Below are 18,732 nucleotides of genomic sequence, written 5' to 3'. Positions count from 1 at the left end.
TTGGCAATATTTGTTGAGAAGAGATTGGCCACTGACCAGTCATATTTCCCATATCCTTACAAGAAAATAATGGACATTTCCTCTTTCTCCATGCATACTAGAACTCAACAGTTTGCTTTGACCTTGCAAATATGCTGAAGTCAGTCCAAGGCACATACACAGGAAGCATAGCTTATTTATATATATTATGTTTCTCAGCCTCTTGTTAGAGCTGAGTTAGACAATCTTCTATACTGATGTTACAAAAAGACAAAACAGAGAAGACCTGCAAATGCCAGCACATCTTCCATATGCCATAGCATATTTTCCTATCAGGCTACAACAAGAGGCAGAAGGTAGGGCTGAGAGGGCAAGGGTGAACAATGTAGAACCAATGTAGAGGACAAGGATATAGGAAAAACAGACCTACTATGGAGTTCCTTTCATTCCTGAATCACTGCTGCATTTTCCAAATGCACTTACTGCTCTGTGAGCATGCTTTAATGAATACAATGCAGCATCCACTAGGTTTATCACTGATTCAAGTGCCACACAACATTGGACTGGATGGCCCTTGTGGTTTCTTCCAACTTTATTATTCTATGATTCTATAAAGTGTTGTAATCATGGAAGCACAAGGAGCTAGGGTGGACATTGTGAGTATGCTGAATGAACAGCTGCTCAGAAAAGAACTGCCACCAAACCAGACTGCTGGAGGGAAAGAAGGGGAGAAAAAAAAAAGTAAGAAAGCTGGTAGAGGTTCCTATGTTAGCTGAATCCACACAGTTTTAGTCCACCCTTTAAAGGAAATATCCAAAGTGTTAAACCCTATTTCCAAAACTGGTTCAGCACTCTGTTAAGTTCTTTTGAAACAGGGGTGGGTAAAGTGCAGTTGTAAGCTGTGTGTGGCTCCCCAGGACCATTTTTGTGATCCACAGTGCCTGCTGGGTGCAAAAAAAATCCCCCCCCCCCTTTGGTGCCATTTTATTTATGCTCCCAAATGATCTCTGGAGAGCATAAAGAGCATTTTTACATGACTCCTCTGGGGTCAACACAAAATTTTGTAATTTAAAAAAAAATGCCTCAAAATGCCCTCTAGGAGACCAGGAGGTCCCCCAAACAGGTGTTTAGGGGCAAAAAAAAAAAAAAAAAAAAAAAAAAAGATTTTTTTGAGGGGGGAGCAGGTGTGGTACTCCTGGAACAGTAATGCAATTCCCTAGTCTTTCACAGCTGCCCAGTCCTGCATTATAGTTTAAAATAATGTTTGGAGCAGAATCACTACTTCACATGAGAGTGACCAATTGACATTGTTAAAGACATGTTAGAAAATCTGAACCCAGAAATCTAGTCTTGGTAATGTGCTATGGCACGTTCTGCCCAACTTGTTAACCCACGTGCCCCCTGAATACAAGTGCTACAAGCAGAGAATCAAGTCTGTTGAAAGTGCAGTCATCCCCCAGCTGTTCTCCATTCTCAGTGAGGGCGGCTCTCATTCCTTCACACAGCACATAGCCTAGACAGAGGATTAAATGCCTCTCTCAGTTTCTACAGCCCAATTATGCAGCACTAGTTTCGATTTTGCACATTCAAGAAGAAACTACAGCTTTTAAGAGGAGTGGTGGTCCGGTGGCTCAGTGGTTAAGACGCCAATTCTGATGATCCGAAGATCAGAAGGTTGGCAGTTCTAGACCTGAGTGTTGCATGATGGGGTGAGCTCCTGTCACTAGTCCCAGCTTCTGCCAACCTAGAAGTTCGAAAGCATGCAAATGCAAGTAGATAGACAGGTACTACTTCAGGGGAAAGGAAATAGCGTTTGGTGCAGTCATGCTGACCACATGACCACTAGAGCAGTCCTTGGACAACGCTGGCTCTTTGGCTTAGAAACAGAGATGAACAATGCTTCCTACAGTCAGTTACGACTAGATATTCATGTCAAGGGACTACCTTGACCTTTTACCCTTACATAAATGTAGCCTATACAAATTAGAGACAACTCTTCTACACAAAATGTCTGTTGTACTATTCTTAGAAATTCCTATCACACATGGGGACCTGATCCAAACAGAGTATGTATGCTCCTTAGACAAAGGTAATATGACAATGAAAAATTGTCACTATCTATGCATCAGGAATTGACTCCCATATTATCTCCCACATTCTACGTTACTGGAGCTTGGAGGGAAGATTCAAGGCAGAGGTTGTTTCTTGAAAAATAAAATAAAGACACTAACATGTTAGTCTGACACAAGTAGAACAATATAATTTACCTAAGATTTAATATATTTACATTGTCAGAAATAATTTCTAATACTATTACTTTTATGTAGCAGTTGGATTCTTCTGTACTATTTTTACGAGCATACAGAATATAAATATATAGATATATCACAGCGCCAGACTGTCTCTTTTTAAAATCTTCCACCTGAACTCATTCAACTTGTCTTTCTGCAAATCAGAATATATGATTAATTTATTTCATCAGGCAAGTGATAATAATGTGCTTAATTTTTATTTATCTCCACATACTGAAGCTGACAAAGTGACAGATTTGCCCAGCTCCAACTGTTTTGAAGAGAGGACATGTTCAAGAGCACATTCAAGCATGCAAATGAAGCAACTCAATATGTCAACTGCTCTACTGAGATTTAACCCTGGTGGGAAATCATCCACAATGAGGAAATCCTGTTGAACTGAACGAAATTCTAAACATGCTTAAAAATATACAGTACTTCAATCCCTAGTGCTCACACACTTTGAAGCCAAACTGAAATCTATAGGCCTTCTAAATAAACTTTTCTGGGTGATCAAGTGTTAAGTCTCTCTCTGGCTTTGCTTCACGAACGAAGATTCAGGAAGGACTCATCCCGCCCTTTGTACAAGCACGTTGGTGACTAAAAAGGCCAATCCGGGACAAACAGGTCCGGTTGCAGAAAGCACAGCGGAAGGTCTCCTTGGGTGATGTTTCTGGGTTGCGGTTCTTTCTGCGTTGTTGTTTCTCTTCGAGACTCGTTCACCGTGAGCTTTCAAAAAAGGCTGCAGCATCGTGGATAGTGCATCTCTGTGCCTCCCAATGCGAGGCCAGGGCGGACCATTGTTGGTGATCAATTTGGCCAAGCCTGAGATGTTGTTTCAGGGAGTCCTTGTATCTCTTCTTTGGGGTGCCCCTCCTATGCTGACCCGTGGCGAGTTCACCGTAGAATACTATTCTTGGGAGGCGATGGTCCTTCATCCTAGAAACGTGTCCTGCCCAGCGCAGCTGCGTCCTCAATAGCATGGCCTCAATGCTGGTGATCTCTGCTTGCTCAAGGACAGCAACGTTTGTCACATAGTCTGTCCAGTGTATATTAAGAATTGTGCGTAAACAACGATGATGAAAGCGTTCAAGGAGTCGTAGGTGCTGGCGATAGGTGACCCATGTTTCAGACCCATAGAGGAGAATAGACAGTACAATGACTCTATACACACTGATTTTTGTGCTTCACCTCAAGTGTTTGTTCCTCCAGACTCTTTTGTGAAGCCTTCCGAATGCACTATATGCCTTTGCCAGTCTGTGATCGATCTCTTTATCAATCTTGGCATCTGAGGAGATGATGCTTCCCAGGTAGGTGAACTGCTGGACGGACTTAAGCGCAGATGTGCCTACAGTGATGTGGGGATGGTAGTTCTTCCTGAGGTGCCGGCTGGTAGAGAACTTTCGTTTTCTTCAGACTGACTTCCAGTCCAAAGAGCTCTGCAGCTGTTGCAAAACAAGATGTGAGGCGCTGCAGAGCTTCTTCCGTATGGGCAACGAGGGCAGCATCGTCAGCAAAAAGCAGCTCACAGACTAGATAGTTTAGAGTCTTAGTGCGGGCCCTCAGGCGGCTTAAGTTAAACAGGCTACCATCAGTACGGTAGCATATATAAATGCCGTCTTCTTCTTTGAGATCTGCCATGGCCCTTTGGAGCATCATGCTGAAGAAGATTGTAAATAGAGTTGGAGCGAGAACACAATCTTGTTTCACACCATTAGTTAGAGAGCATCGCCATATCTGACTTGGCCTTGCTGGCCTTCATGTAGCAGGATTATCATTTTGAGGAATTTGGGGGGGGGGGGGGGCATCCTAGTCATTCCAGGATCTGCCACAGACCTTTTCTACTCACAGTGTTGAAGGATTTGGTGAGATCGACAAATGTTACATAGAGTCCTTTGTTCTGCTCTCTACATTTCTCTTGCAGTTGTCTAAGGGCAAATACCATGTCTGTAGTGCTCCTATTAGCTCTAAAGTCACATTGGCTTTCAGGGAGAAGTTCTTCTGCAATAGCAGGGACTAATCTGTTCAGCAGTATCCTTGCAAGGATTTTTCCAGCAATGGAGAGCAGTGTAATACCTCGATAGTTTGAACAATCCGATTTTGCTCCTTTTTTCTTGTACAGGGTGATGATGACTGCATCTCGGAGATCTGATGGCAGTTTGCCTTTTTCCCAGCAACTCACAAGGAGCTTGTGGAGTTTAGCATGGAGTACATGACCTCCATGTTTCCAAGCTTCAGGTGGAATTCCATTGATCCTGGCAGCCTTGCCATTTCTCATCTGCTGTATGGCCTTAACGGTTTCTTCCAAAGTGGGAGCTATGTCCAATTCCTTCTTCATCGTTTGTTGTGTCATTTGTTGAATAGCTGAGCTATTGGACTACTTGGTTGGCACTAAAGAGGCTTTGGAAATGTTCAGCCCATCGGTTCAGAATGCAAGCTTTATCTGTGATTAGTGTTTGACCATCTGTACTGTATGGGGAGCTTTGGATCTGATATGTAGGTCCAAACACTGCTTTAAGAGCTTCGTAAAATCCTCTGGAATCACCCAGATCTGCACAATGTTGTGTCTTTTCTGCTAAATTGATCCACCACTTGTTCTGAATGTCTCGGAGTTTTTGTTGAAGTTGACTACATGCAAGGCAAAAGGCTGCTTTTTTTACATGGCAGGATGGCTGGGCGAGGTGTGCCTGGTGAGCAGTTCTCTTCTTTGCCAACAGCTCCTGGATCTCTTGGTTGTTTTCATCAAACCGATCTTGGTTTTTCTTGAGGGAGAACCCTAAGGATTCTTCCGCAGATTGCAGGATGCTGTTTTTGATATGTTGCCAAAGAACTGTAGGAGAAGAGTCTACAGGATGGTCTTCAAGTTTTGTTTGCAAATTTGCCTGGAAGTTGTCTCTCATGGCAGCTTGTTGAAGATTGTTGACTTGAAGTCTCCTCTTTAGGTTGTGACCTGTCTGGCATGGGAGGCCCTGCCGGTGGCTATTATACCACCGCTGGCATAGCTCACAACATCATTAGGGTGTGCAAGCCTCTCCCCCACAACAAGGGGGCGTCAATGGAGAGGAAGTGTTAAGTACTCACTTTTAAAAGAGGTGGGCAACTTGCAAAGGTTTAGAGGCTGCCCTCCCCTGGCTTCACTGTGACCAAGCAAAATCCTTACAAGAAAAGAGAAGTGGATGGGACTCCATTTCTTGTTTTAAAAAATCGTCCCTTTTTAATGTTTAAAAGGCTCAAGGAGTGCATGAACTCATTCAGCGGGTAAACTAAATTTTCTGAAAACTTCCAGGAGTGGAAGTTCTTCTTTTTGTTCCTCCACAGGAGTTTCAGAGGGTGGAAAAAGGGGTATCAGCATGTGCTTTATAGAGAATAGCAAACCTGTTGAATGAATCGATTATGGAATGCTCTCAAAGACATGCGAGTGCCAGTACATTTGATAGTTCTGTTGAGAAAGCTATACTCAGGAAAAAAGGCCACTGACAGAACAGAATATGGAGAAACAGAATGGTTCGCAACAGGCAAATGAGTCAGGCAAGGCTGCATATTATCACCATACTTGTTCAACTTGTATGCAAAAAACATCCTGTGAAGAGCAGGGCTAGACAAGAGGAAGGAACATCAAGAAGTTAACATACACAGATTACAAAATAACATGAGCAGAAAGCATCATGGACTTCGAACAATTACTAAGGAAGATCAAGGAAGAAAGTGCAAAGGTTGGTGTGCTGCTGAACATAAAGAAAACAAAAATAATGACCATGTAGGACCTGTATTAATTCTAATTAGACAATGTGGGAATTTAAATAGTTACAAGATTTTGCATACCTGGGATCAAACATTGTTCAAAATAAAGACTGCAGTCAAGAGATAAAAAGACTAGAAATCAGGAGGACAGCCATGAAAGAGCTAGAGAAGATACTAAAGAGTAAAGATACTCAACTGAGCACTAACATTACAATTGTCCAAGCCATGGTATTCCCAATTACTATATAGTGGGCCCTTGGTATCTGCTGGGGTTTGGTTCCACGACCCCCCAATGGATACCAAAATCTGTGGATGTTCAATTCCCATTAAATGCAATAGCACAGCAAAATGGTGTCCCTTGTATAAAGTGGCAAAATCAAGTTTTGCTATTGGGAATTTACACTTTTTAAAAATATTTTTAAGCTGTGGATAAGAAATCCGTGGATATGGAGGGCTGACTGTATATGGATGTGAGAGCTGGACAGTGAAAAAAGCAGATAAAAAAGATATCAACTCCATTTGAGATGTGGTGCTGGAGAAGAGTAAGAAGGATACTGTGGACAGTAAAAAAAGGCAAACAAATGGGTCATTGAACAGATCAACTCTGAAATACCCCTAGAAGCCAAAATGATTAAATTAAGGCTCCCATACTTTGGCCACATCATGAGAAGGCATGGCTCATTGGAAAGGACAATAATGTTGAGAAAGGCTGAGGGTAGCAGAAAGAGAAGAGCACATGCCAGCTGGCTACTCAACTCGCGAAATCATGGGTATGAGTCTGCGGGACTTGAGCAAAGAAGTGGAGGATAGGGAATCTTGGAGATGTCTCATCCACAGGGTCACCATGAGTCGAGGTCGACTTGAGGGCAGTTAAGAACAACAACTACTGCAGGTCATGTGTTGCCTATCTCTAGTTTACAAGCTTGAAAAGATTTACTAAAAGTATGGCAATTCTCTTACTGCAGTTTAAAAAATCTTAACTCTCTTTAAATATTATATTGCACAAAAGGTGATCACTTCAGAACTGAACAGAGGCATCAGGGATGAAAGACACTTCCATTTAACAAAGGTACTTAACAAATACAGGAAACTGCTTTACACTGCATATTGATTTGAGAATCATTACTGTAATGGAACGGAACCAGGAAAAGTAACAGCACAGCATTATGATCATTGATGCATATATGTATTAATTATCTCCCACCTTTGGTGTAAATCTTTACAGACTAGATTAGAAAATGAAAATATTCAACATCCTTCTAGGATATGTGGAAGAGAGAAAGACTGATGTTGGCTTTTGCTTGCACTATCCGTGAGGAATTTCCAACAGCAATACCGAATAGCTGCTACAAGACCAGATTGTACAGGGTTAACAGTATCAATGCTGCAAGAGAAAGCTCTCAGTAGGGAAGCTAACAAGTTCTCATTAATGGCTTCCTTTTTAAAATGAACTTTCCCTGGGTTGCAGGGCTGTGTCAGAAAGAAACAGGGTAGAGGCTAATGAGCAAATGCCAAGGAGGATGCTGTGCTCTATAAAAGCCACCAAAGGGAAGCCTCCTTGCATCTTTCCAGGGTAGGTCTCTATATATCTATTCTCAAAGGTCCCACTGTTGCATTGTCCCCTCTATTAGCAGGGCTTGGGAGGGCAAGGAGAGATACAAAGAGAGATGTTGACTTGCAAATTTATTTGAAGGGAAACACTTGCCAATGATATAAAAGGGAAACTCTTTTCAATTATATCTTGTGACACCTTTAAGACTAACTGGTTTACTTTAGCATGTGCTTCCATGGATTGCAATTCACTTCTTCAGATAAACTGTTGTACCTTCAGATACAACTTTCAAGCCACAGGAATCAGCACATAATTGAATACAGAAAGATGTAAGTTATGGCACTGGTCATAAACTTTAAATTACATCAGAATCACAAACACACAACTATCTAGGTTGTTAAGGTGAGGGCACTGTATCTCAGAGGAATATACTGTTCATGGCTTATTCCTGGGGAAGTCTTCAAAAAGACTAGCACTGCAACAAAAGACCACATGTTCCCCCTGGTGTCTCAAATCCAGCGCTACACATCTCCCAAATCTCTCACTTCTTGGCCAAAATATTTAGGAAGTAATTATCCTTGCTAGGGAGAAAAAACAAAATGATGTCAGTTTCCTATCAAAGTCTTGTAGCACATTAAATTTAGCAAATGTATTATAGAATGGACTTTTGTAAACTATAACCCACTTCATCCCATATAGGATGAGTTATCTGGAATTTCAGGTATATACATATAGTATGTGACAAATCCATTGTGATGTAGTGGTGGACTAGGACTCTGGGAGACCAGGGTTTGAATCCCATTTGGTTATGGAAAGCCACTGGGTGACCTCCGGCAATTCACACACTCTCAGCCTCAGAGAAACACAATGGAAAACTCCTCTGAACAAATCCTGCCATGTAAACCCCACATTAGGGTTACCATAAGTAAAAAAAATGACTTGAAGACACACCACCACCACTATCGCCACAACAACAATATATACAGTATGTATAGTTGAAGATGGTGTTATAACAGTAATGTGAGACCAAAATTAAATACAAGAATAAGAACAAAAGATTGTGACAATCATTTCCATTGTTAACATTGGTACAGCAACACTGGCCTCATGGTTAAGAGAAACTGTGTACTGGGTGCCACCATTTTGACGTACCCAGTACGTACTAGGGGTGAGGCCTGATTGGACGATGCGTCCTCGGCCAACCCCTAGTACGTACTGGGGCGGGCCAAACGCCCGTCTGGAACGCGCCTAAGACAAGTAGATATATATTTTAAGAGAAGTAGGCTGTTGAAGAAAATATAGACAAGATAAGTAAGAGGTGGAGTGGATAAAGCAAGAAAGAGCAAAAGAAAGGAATAAAGTGGAAGGTTAAGGATGGAAGTTGAGCAAACAAAGAAAGCAAAGGGAAAGGGGAAAAATATATAAAGGTAGACAAGAGAGATCTAAGGAGAAGGACAATATGAATATAGAAAGAAAAAACTCAAAATAAACAAAATTAATTTTCAAATGCCAAGTCAAGATCCGTTTTTGATAATATCCCCTTCTTCTTAGGACAACACTATACTACTTTCTACTTCAGTTGAGGATAAAGAGGGTTGATTTCGTAGTTTAGAAATGTCTCAACACCTTACTGTACTGATTTATTATTTGTATTAATAATCTCAAGGAGACTTCATGGGTTGCTTTGCTGTTTTTTATATTTTATAAGGGGATCGTGTAATTTAAGTCGTGACAAATGTTATCAGAAGGAAACATATACTAACGGTGATAGAAAGCGACTGGAAGAAATCAAAGAAGATGCATGGAAGAAAATCTTCTATAATAGAAGGAAAACGAAAACGAATTTGTTAGAAGGTACTATAGAGAAGAATTTATGGTTTAATCTGAACGGACTCTTGAGTTACCGGTATGCGACTACAACTAAAAAGAAAGAACTGTAAAACAGAAAAAAACAAAGGAGTCAAGAGGAAATATTGTATTTGTTTGATATATTTGACATGGGCAAATGTAAAAAATGTACATCTTTGGTAAAAAAAAAAATTGTTAATTAAAAGCAGGCTGAATAAAAACACAATCAGCTGAAGCTTCTGGATCAACATCAGAAGCTGTCCCATGCAGAGGACATTTACTGTACTCTGAACCTGGATATATCAAGGGCATGAGTAACTGAAGAAAGTTATACAGTACTTTATCCATATAGGGTCAGAGTATATAGGGTCATGCCTTTGAAGAAGCCCTTGAAAAATCTACAACTTGTGCAAAATGCAGCACTGACTGGAACTGTTGAGGTGCTTTGGATGGCAGTGGGTTGGGCTGGATGGCCCTTGAGGTCTCTTCCAGCTCTATGATTATATAAAACTGGTTTTAAAAGAAATGCACTGTCTATTAATATGCTTCCAGTCTGAGTTTGAGGTGCTAATAAAGACATTCAGACTCCTAAACCAGATCTTAAAGCCTGAAGGAGTCCCTATATACACATACCTGAGGTTTAAGGTCTGATAGGGGAGAACTTCTCTGGGTGCTATCAGTCTTGGAAATACACTGTGAGAGAGCATGGGAGAAGGCTTTTTCAGTAATGTAATACCTTCCCCTTAGAGGCCCAACTAGCACTAACTCTGTTGTCATTCTGGCACCAAGTAAAAACCTGTCTTTCTACTAAACCTTTGGAAGCATGATTGATCTTTGTTTACATGGTTTTCTTGTCATTAATTGCCATCAAGTCAACTTTGATCAATAGGAATCCAATGAATAACAGACCTTAAAGTCTCCCTGTTATCAACAGCCCTGCACAGGTATTGCTTACGCAGAGTCATAGCTTCCTTTATTTTGTTTACTCATGTGTAATGTGCTCTTCCTCTTTTCCTACTGCCCTCTACTTTGCCAAGCATTATTGTCTTTTCCCATAAGTCATGTCTTGGACATACAGTACTTTGATATGTCCAAAATATGCAACTCGAATTTTAGTCATCTTGGCTTTCAGGGAGAGTTAAAGGTTGATCTAATTTAATATCCATTCATGTCTATTTTTGACAGCCCAGGGTATCTATAGAAATCTCCTCCAGCATATTTTTTCCTACCACCTTTCTTCACTGTCCAGCTTTCGCAACCATATACAGAAATTAAAAACACAACAGCACGGATACATGTTGCGTTTTTCTTATCTGAAATGTTTGGGACCTGAATTGTTTGGGATTTCAGATTTTATAAATTTGGAATACCTATATTTGCATATACATACATAATGAGATATACTAGAGATGTCTAAACACAAAATTAATTTATGTTTCATATACACCTTATACATATAACCTGAAGGTAATTTTATACAATATTTTTAATAATTTTGTCATGAAACAAAGTTTGTGCACATTGAACTGTTAGAAAGCTAAAGTTTCAGTGTCAGCTATGTATGAAAAAAGTTTTGGTTTTTGGAAGATTCCAGATTTCAGAATTCCAGATAAGGGAGACTTGACTTATAATCCTGACTTTCGTATTCAATATATTTACACATGAAGATCTTGTCTAGTTCTTTCATGGTTGCTCTTCCAAGTCTGAAACTCCATCTGCACTGCATAAATAATGTAGGGCCCAAACAGACTGGCCAAAATAAAGCTGCTTCAGGCCACTTTGGAAGTGTGCTGTTTAAATGACACACATGTCCTAAGAGGCCAGAGGCCACACCAAAGCCATGCTCCAGTCCTAAGGACTGAAGTGAAGCTTTGGAGCAACTTCTGGCATCTTAAGATATGTGTGTCATTTAAACAGCATACCTCCAAAATGACCTGAAGCAGCTTTATTTTGGGCCTGTCTGTTTAGGCCCGTAGTCTGACAACGCTTTAACTGCCATGGCTCATTGCTATGGAATCCTGGGATTTGTAGTTTGTTGCTGAAGTGTAGCTCTCTGACAAAAAAGCGAAATATCTTACAACTACAAATCACATAATTCTACAGTATTGGACCTTGGTAAGTTAAAGCACTGTCGAACTACATTATTTCTGCAATGCATTTCTTGATTTCTGATTTCTTGACTGCAGTCTCCATTTTGATTAATGACTGAGCCAGGGTATAGGAATTTTAAAACCATTTCAATGTCTTCATGATCTCCTTTAAAGTTATAGAAGTCATTTATGGCAAATATTTTTGCTTTTTTAGTCTTCAACTGTAACTTTTTCTTTGCATTTTTCCCTTGGCTTTCGTCAATAGTCATTTTAAATCTGTGCTATCTGAGGCGGGTTACAGAGCGCCCAAAAAGGGTGGTCTCCCACTGCCTGTGTTAGCTGTGCGAGGGAGCCACAGCGGACAAACCACGCGGCTCCCTCATGCAGCAAAAAGAACCCGCAAAAAGCGGGTTCTTTTTGCGGTGCGGTTATGACACCGCAAGGCACCAATGGCGCACTTGCGGTGTCATAACCGCATCGCGACGTGCGGACACTAAGCATCCGCCACGTCAAAATGGCAGCGCCCATGTGTACTGGGTGCTGCCATTTTGATGTACCCAGTACATACTAGGGGTGAGGACTGATTGGACGCTGCTTCCTCGGCCAACCCCTACTACTGGGGGCAGGCCAAAGGCCCGTGTGTAAAGCGTCTGAGTATCTTGAACTATTGATGTTACTTCTTTCCATTTTCACGCCTTCTTTCCCAAAGTTAGTCCATCTTTACATACGATATGTTCAGTGTGCACACTGAACAGATAGGGTGATAAAATGCAGCCTTGCCTGACTCTCTTGCCAATTGGAAACCATTCTGTCCTGACTGTGGCCTCTTAAGTACAGATTACCTATCAAGGCAATCAAATGTTGTGGCACACCCATTTCCTTAAGAGTAATCCAGACTGCTTTAATTGCTTCTGTTTCAAATGTTAAATGGTTTAATATACTTTTGAATTATTTTTATTGTTTTAAAATGTTCAAATTTATTTTTATTGCACACTGCTCTGAGAGTCTCAGATATACGTGGAAAAGGGGCCTAGAAGGCCAGTATAGGGGATATTAATAGAAAACTGAAAAGGGGCCCAGAAGAAATATTCACTCCATGTGTTCCCCAGGATACGTTATCAACTGGGGCAACCAATGTTATTTCTGTCCCATAACCAGGGCAGAAAAAGAAATCAGACCGAGTCTATAAATAGTTTCCTCTCTGACTATTTTGAGTGGAGACTCACACCACCTTACTCAAAAGAAAATATTTGATATTGAGAATAATTACTGAAGAGCAGAATATCTGAATTTGTTTTATTTTTTATTTTTCCAGTAAATACTGTTTTTTTAAAGGCAATGTAAATCACAATTAACCTCAAAGCACTTTCAACACTTTCAGGTCCAGGCTAGTTAGGGAGGATGAGAGCTATAATCTAAATTCCTGGAAGGAAACTGTGTTTCTTTCCCTTCAAAACAATTGCATTTTCTACTCTGAATTCCAAAAGAATATCCCCAGTGGAATATAGTATAGACAATAAAAGCCAAGAAACACACCACATCATCTCTAGAAGGCATGCCATCCAAACTAACAACATGCACAATCTTTTCACATACAAATGCTTTTGCAGTTAATGTAGATTAAGGTTAGGCAACTGTGGCCTTCCAGATTCTTCAGCATGGCAGCTGTCAAAATCCCTGGTTAGGAATGACTTGCAAGACAAAAACATCCAAAGGGATACAGTTGCCACCTCCTTTTAGCAAAATCTTGGGCCCTTGCATAAATGCCAACTGCAGCCGCAAGTGGCAATTTTTTTTTATTGTTTTGGCATGCATATTTTGCAAGATCCACAATCAACATGCAATTATTGCTTGGCATGAGTCAGAAAAAAGGGCCAAGAAATAAGGGGTCATTCTCAGCAGACCCCTCTGGGCATAGGTCCAACTGGCTGTCTAGCTATTAGGGAATAAACCATTATTCCTTAATGTCACTCCAAAGAGGTAAGTTACATAACACACACATCACAAATTTCCACATTTGCAGAATCAGTTCCAACACTATATGCTGCTCTCCAACACAAAGGCCAGTGACTCATGCATACTCTGTTAGCAACATTTGGTTCAGAGGCCTCAATTAGTGCAAGCTCTCTAGAGGGACAAGACGTGGGTAGAAAAAGAGAACCTTTTCTCAGCAGTAGACGGAGCTGCAGCTAAAACTACTACAGAGCTTAGGCAAGCTAGTAAAAAGATCACGTACTTATATACTGCTGGCCTGTGCTTTATCCTGCGGACTCCCCAATGGCCAGGTTGGCTGCCCTGGTGGCAAGGCAGGACATCACTCTGATGGAGTCTGGGGATACAAAGACAATGGTCAGCAAGCCTCAATCATAACCCTCCCTGTGAGACAAATTTGATTTTTTTTTCCTCACCCGTTTGCTTTACTGACTGCCACAGAGGTTTCCTACTTCTCTCGTTAATGGACTGAGGTTAAATGCCAATGACATACATACAGGTTGTAAAGAGCACTCAACAACCAGCACTACCCTATGGATAGACAATTCTCTCTTCCCTTTCTGACACTGCCTTAGCCAGCTGTTCCCATAGACAGACCCAGACAAAGCCCATTTAGGGAGCAAACACCTATCCTAAGAAAAACAAAGTTGAGCTCAGTTTGGACACTAAACAGATGTTCATGAAGTGAACATAATAAGAATCCTATTTGATCAGATCTTGAGTATGTCAGAAAAGGGGAGAGAAAAGAGGGAAAATTCAAGTAGGAGAAAGAAAATACCAACAACATTGGTCCCAACCATAGGTGACTCTGGCCTTACTCAGTCAGAGGTCTACATTATCTCCCATCATTTTCTCCAAGGGAATGAGGCTCTACATTTAAAAAGTTCTCATATTTGACCTATACATGACAGCACCTTATTTTACACAGCAGTCAATCTGTAGTCACCAGCTGCACATAAGCACAATAACAACCTTTCACTTTATGTACTTGTTAACCTTCATGACTAGTAGTTACTGACACCTTTACACTTTAGTAAGGATAAAGATATCTATACTTGTGGCCCATGCCATGGCAACAAATTTCACATGGAGCTGATATTTTGATGCCTGAGACAGATGCAAAAATCTGACCCCCCCCCCCCAAAAAAAATCCCTATAGATAACAGCTGAAGCTTAGAAGGCTTCTCCCCTTCCAATATTGTGCCTGTTGCCAAATACGCATCATGCAAGTTTTTTCTTCATAAATATTCAAAAACCACCAAGCACAACTAGCATAATCCATCAACTAAGGTTTACACATGCAGCGACTGCCATAGTGAAGGTGCTTAAACAACCTAGATGTCTATTTAATATCCTCTTTCTGTGTACAGATCCCAGCTCTTCCGGGGATCCTAAGGGCAGCATAGGATTCCCTGTGACTCTCCCATCACCACTATCTATAGTGGCTGATGGAAATTTTGAGAAGTCAGAATAAGCACAAGATGCACTTCTCACCACCAGGTGGAGTCACTTCCCTATGCAGACAGAGACAAATAGGATCATCCAATGGCTATGTCAACACATTTCAACCCTCTCTCAATGTGTTTGACCCAGATACTTCAGAGCGAAGCTCAGAGAGAAGAGTCAGGTGGCAGATCTAACAGAAGAAGCAACATTACCCTCCCCCTCTTCAGATCATTACACCAGCCTGACTCCTGGTGCTGTTGTCTCAGCACTCACCTTGGCAGCTAGACACAGATATTGATTTGTAATTCAAATACAGTGGGGTAAGGCACCAGTCGTATGTTGCACTAAGTGACCATGAATCTTTGTTTAACTGGGTCTCTTAAAAAAAAACCTAGAGAACAGTACAGTACAGTACCTTTTCTGTGCATTCTAAAAAAATGTGGGCATGACATTTTTTTTTACATTGTAAGCCTGCAGGCAGGGAAATGTCTGATTTACAAATTGTAAGCCGCTCTGATAGCCTTGGCTGAAGAGCGGGGTATAAATAATAATAATAATAATTATTATTATTATTATTATTATTATGAATTGTCTTTGTCTAATGCCAATGAATGGCTTAAATTATTTTTTCCATGTAGTAGTAAGTGCTGAACTATTTATCCTAGAAAGCACAGATATAAGAAATGAGGAGCTCCCATTTAAATTCTCCACCTATTCTCGACATCAAACAAATGACATTCTTATTTTTAAATAAGGTGCATATGGCAGTTGGGTGCTTTAAAGAGGAACAGAGGCAACTCCCATGCCATCTATTCATTAGTCCTTTCTTCAATACCTTCCCATTAGTTTTAATCTAGAATATCTAAGAAGATAAAATCATACAATCATGGAAAAGATAATGTATTCCTTTGACTCTTGACATTTAGCTCTTGGCTTATCTGGAGGGTGCCTACAAGGGAAAAAAAGGGAGGCACATCTCCAAGCACTCAGTGGATGGCCGTTTTTATTTTTGCAAAAGCTCTAAAGGTGGCCACTGAAATATATACAGTACATAGGCTAAAACACTAAGAGAGAGAGAGAGAGAGAGAGAGAGAGAGAGATTTTTCCAAAAATAAGAATAGTCAGCCACTGAGCAATTGGAGACATGTCTCTCCCCCCACACTTCCCCCCTCCCCTGTGTGGATGCCATTGATTATTCTCCAGTTTTGTCTCTTTTACCTGGAGCATGGACACCACACTATCTTACAAAACTTTGAAGATAGGCTTTTGGAAATGGGGAGGCTCCGAGTAATACAACCAATACTGACTGTTTTATTGGTGTAGCAAAACACTCTTTACATCTAGCAAAACACTCTTTAAGATTTCTGATCTAAGAGAAGCAGGCATTGTCTGTGTCATCCAGGTCAGCCTTCTCCAACCTGGTGCCCTCCAGATGTGCACAGTCTTCTCCAGACTCTGGGGTAAGCTGTGCTTTTTGATGGCAACCCCACAGTCTGGTCAACGATTAAGAAGCTTAGTGCAGAATCAGAACAGCTCAAGGCAACAGCCGCTGTTGGCTGTAGAAAATGCGATGCAATTAATTCGATTGGGAGAGAACTTTCACATGAAGCAGACAAGGTATGGTTTGGCATACTCTACTGCCTTCCCCATACTGTGGTCAAATAGGTACGTGGGCATTCGTGATTGGTGAGATTCTGCACTCAGCAGCTGATGCCGAAGGATGCATCGCTCAAAGCGGGGACATTCCCCACCCACTCAAGGCTCACAGTATCCAAAGGTAGGCATATTAGTTTGGCACATGAGGCAGAAAAACTTCACAGGTGCCTCTCCACCCACCCTTCTTGGCAATAAAAATACAATGGTAACAGAAAAAAAAACTCTAACAATTTTCTGCCATTTCACACTGCCCCAAAATCTGCTCCCTGAAGTAATGGTTCACTCCGCCTAATGGCAAGTAGTTATTTTCTATCCCCTGAGAGAATATTTTTCTTCCTGAGAGTCTACAAGTAATTGCTGTTGTCTTAAAAAAGCAGCAATATTTAATGTTCAAAAAGTATTAGGCAAAGGGAATTTTCTAGAGAACATCCCTGTCAAAAGATTTCAAAGCACTTTTTGTGGTCCACCTCTCCTTTTCTTAGGAAGTTGTCACAAGCAGCAGCTGCTACAAAAGGCGAATAAAGGGGAATAGTTGTGACAACAATTTTTTATTTGGGAAGTGAGGCCTGTACATAGTGGGTGAGGGCAAGAATGAGTCATGAGGCCTTTACACAGCTGCAGCTTTAAGTTTCACCTGTCTTTTACAAAACAACAGCTTTTGGAATGGAAGGAAGTGACTCTACAGAAGATCAATACCCATTTACTGACAAAAGGCAGAGCTATCTGAGTTCTAATCAAATTATTTCAAAATACTGTAATCTTATTTTTGCATTCAGAATATTGCATATTACGTAAACTTGGATGGGGTCTTTTTCAGTTTTGCTTTTGCATACCCCGCTTCCAAAAAAATTTGAACTTTGGCACAAGGCCTGGGAAAGCTGAAGGTGAGATGCCTGTGAAGTTGTCTTGTTTAGAGTGCTAAAATTTTCCATCATAACTAGATTTTTTTGATCTTTCACTAAAACAGAGGTATGGAATCTCAGGCCCTGGAGTCAAATCTTACTCTCCTGGGGTTCCTCAAATGGCCATACTACCTTCTCAGTGGCCCCACCATCCTCATTCACCCCAACTTTTGTGTAATTAAAAGCTTCAAAATAAAATGTGTTGATGTTTAAAAAGATATGTTGAGATCCTTGGGATATCAGATGCTACACAAGTGCAGCCACATTGCAAATTCCCCACATATATACATGTTTATATTACATTTTTGTCTTCGGCCTTGGGCAAACAATACAGTGATATTAAAATTGTACTCCATTCCAGGAGGATACAGTTCTCACACTCAACTGCACAGCAACTGTACACAGAAGTTCATGGATCCACACAATTGTAGAAATAAGTTCCTGGATCTACCCTTGGTTGAAAGGAGAAGTCAGATCTGGCAAATTTTGATTTATATATTTTGCAGTTGTGCAAATTTAGCCTCAATATTCACCACAAAGAGAAACTGAATAGGGAAAAGAAATTTTCATTACAATATTGTTAAGAAAAAAAAATCTGTGTGGGAGGATAGATTTGTGAAGTTCAGAGGAAAGTTGCGGGGGGTGGGGAGCACTAGCCACCAAAGCACATACCAGAGAGGATGTGATTCTGTTATAACAGCTTACAGAGTCCATTACCTGATGGAAACTATCTTGAAAAGTAATAGAAATAAATACCAAGTTCAGTCTTTAATTCAGCATGTGCTCCACAAAGGAGATGGTATGGATGCATGCAGCTGCCAGACTGTCCTCATCTCGACCCCACCCCCAGGAGAGGGCCTCAAAGCAGCATTTATTGGAATACACCCACATCTAGGTTTGTGACCATATTTGTATCATGACTAAAGCTTGCCATTAGCTGGCACTGCCAGGAATAGCTTTAAGAGAAGTGCATTAACAGCTCAAGGGTGACCATTACCAATGGCTGGAGATGGTCTGCAGGGCATACACAAAGCATTTCAAAATGCCTGCAAGAGCAGGAAAAAGCAGGTGTGTTTGAATAAACTCAAACAAATGCCACACTCTGCCCTTTAGCAATCATCACAGGGCAGATGTGCTGGTGTCTGATCTACAGGAATCACCACTACCTTCTGGGGCCTAGGAAATGCTCACTCCTATATACCAGCTGGTCAGTATTCAAGAAATACATGGTTTCT

General features: G+C 40.9%; 1 protein-coding gene across 2 annotated transcripts in view; it reads right to left on the bottom strand.

Annotated features, from left to right (window-relative positions):
• LOC149314640 (diacylglycerol kinase zeta-like) overlaps nt 1-18,732 on the bottom strand; it is a 134,146-nt gene that overhangs the window by 93,512 nt on the left and 21,902 nt on the right. Inside the window, exon 2 of one of the 2 annotated variants that reach the window (XM_089521533.1) lies at nt 13,738-13,830. The exons of the other annotated variant lie outside the window; for it this stretch is intronic. Coding sequence (XP_089377659.1) covers nt 13,738-13,830 — 93 coding nt within the window. The remainder of the gene's footprint in view (nt 1-13,737; nt 13,831-18,732) is intronic. 2 annotated transcript variants of the gene reach the window in all.

This window comes from Sceloporus occidentalis, unplaced genomic scaffold, assembly GCF_023333645.1.
Source record: "Sceloporus occidentalis isolate IW3139 unplaced genomic scaffold, rSceOcc1.0.p SCAF_4, whole genome shotgun sequence".
NCBI classification, from domain to species: domain Eukaryota; kingdom Metazoa; phylum Chordata; class Lepidosauria; order Squamata; family Phrynosomatidae; genus Sceloporus; species Sceloporus occidentalis.
Note: the sequence above shows the minus strand (reverse complement) of the source record. Positions and strands in the feature narration are given on the sequence as shown.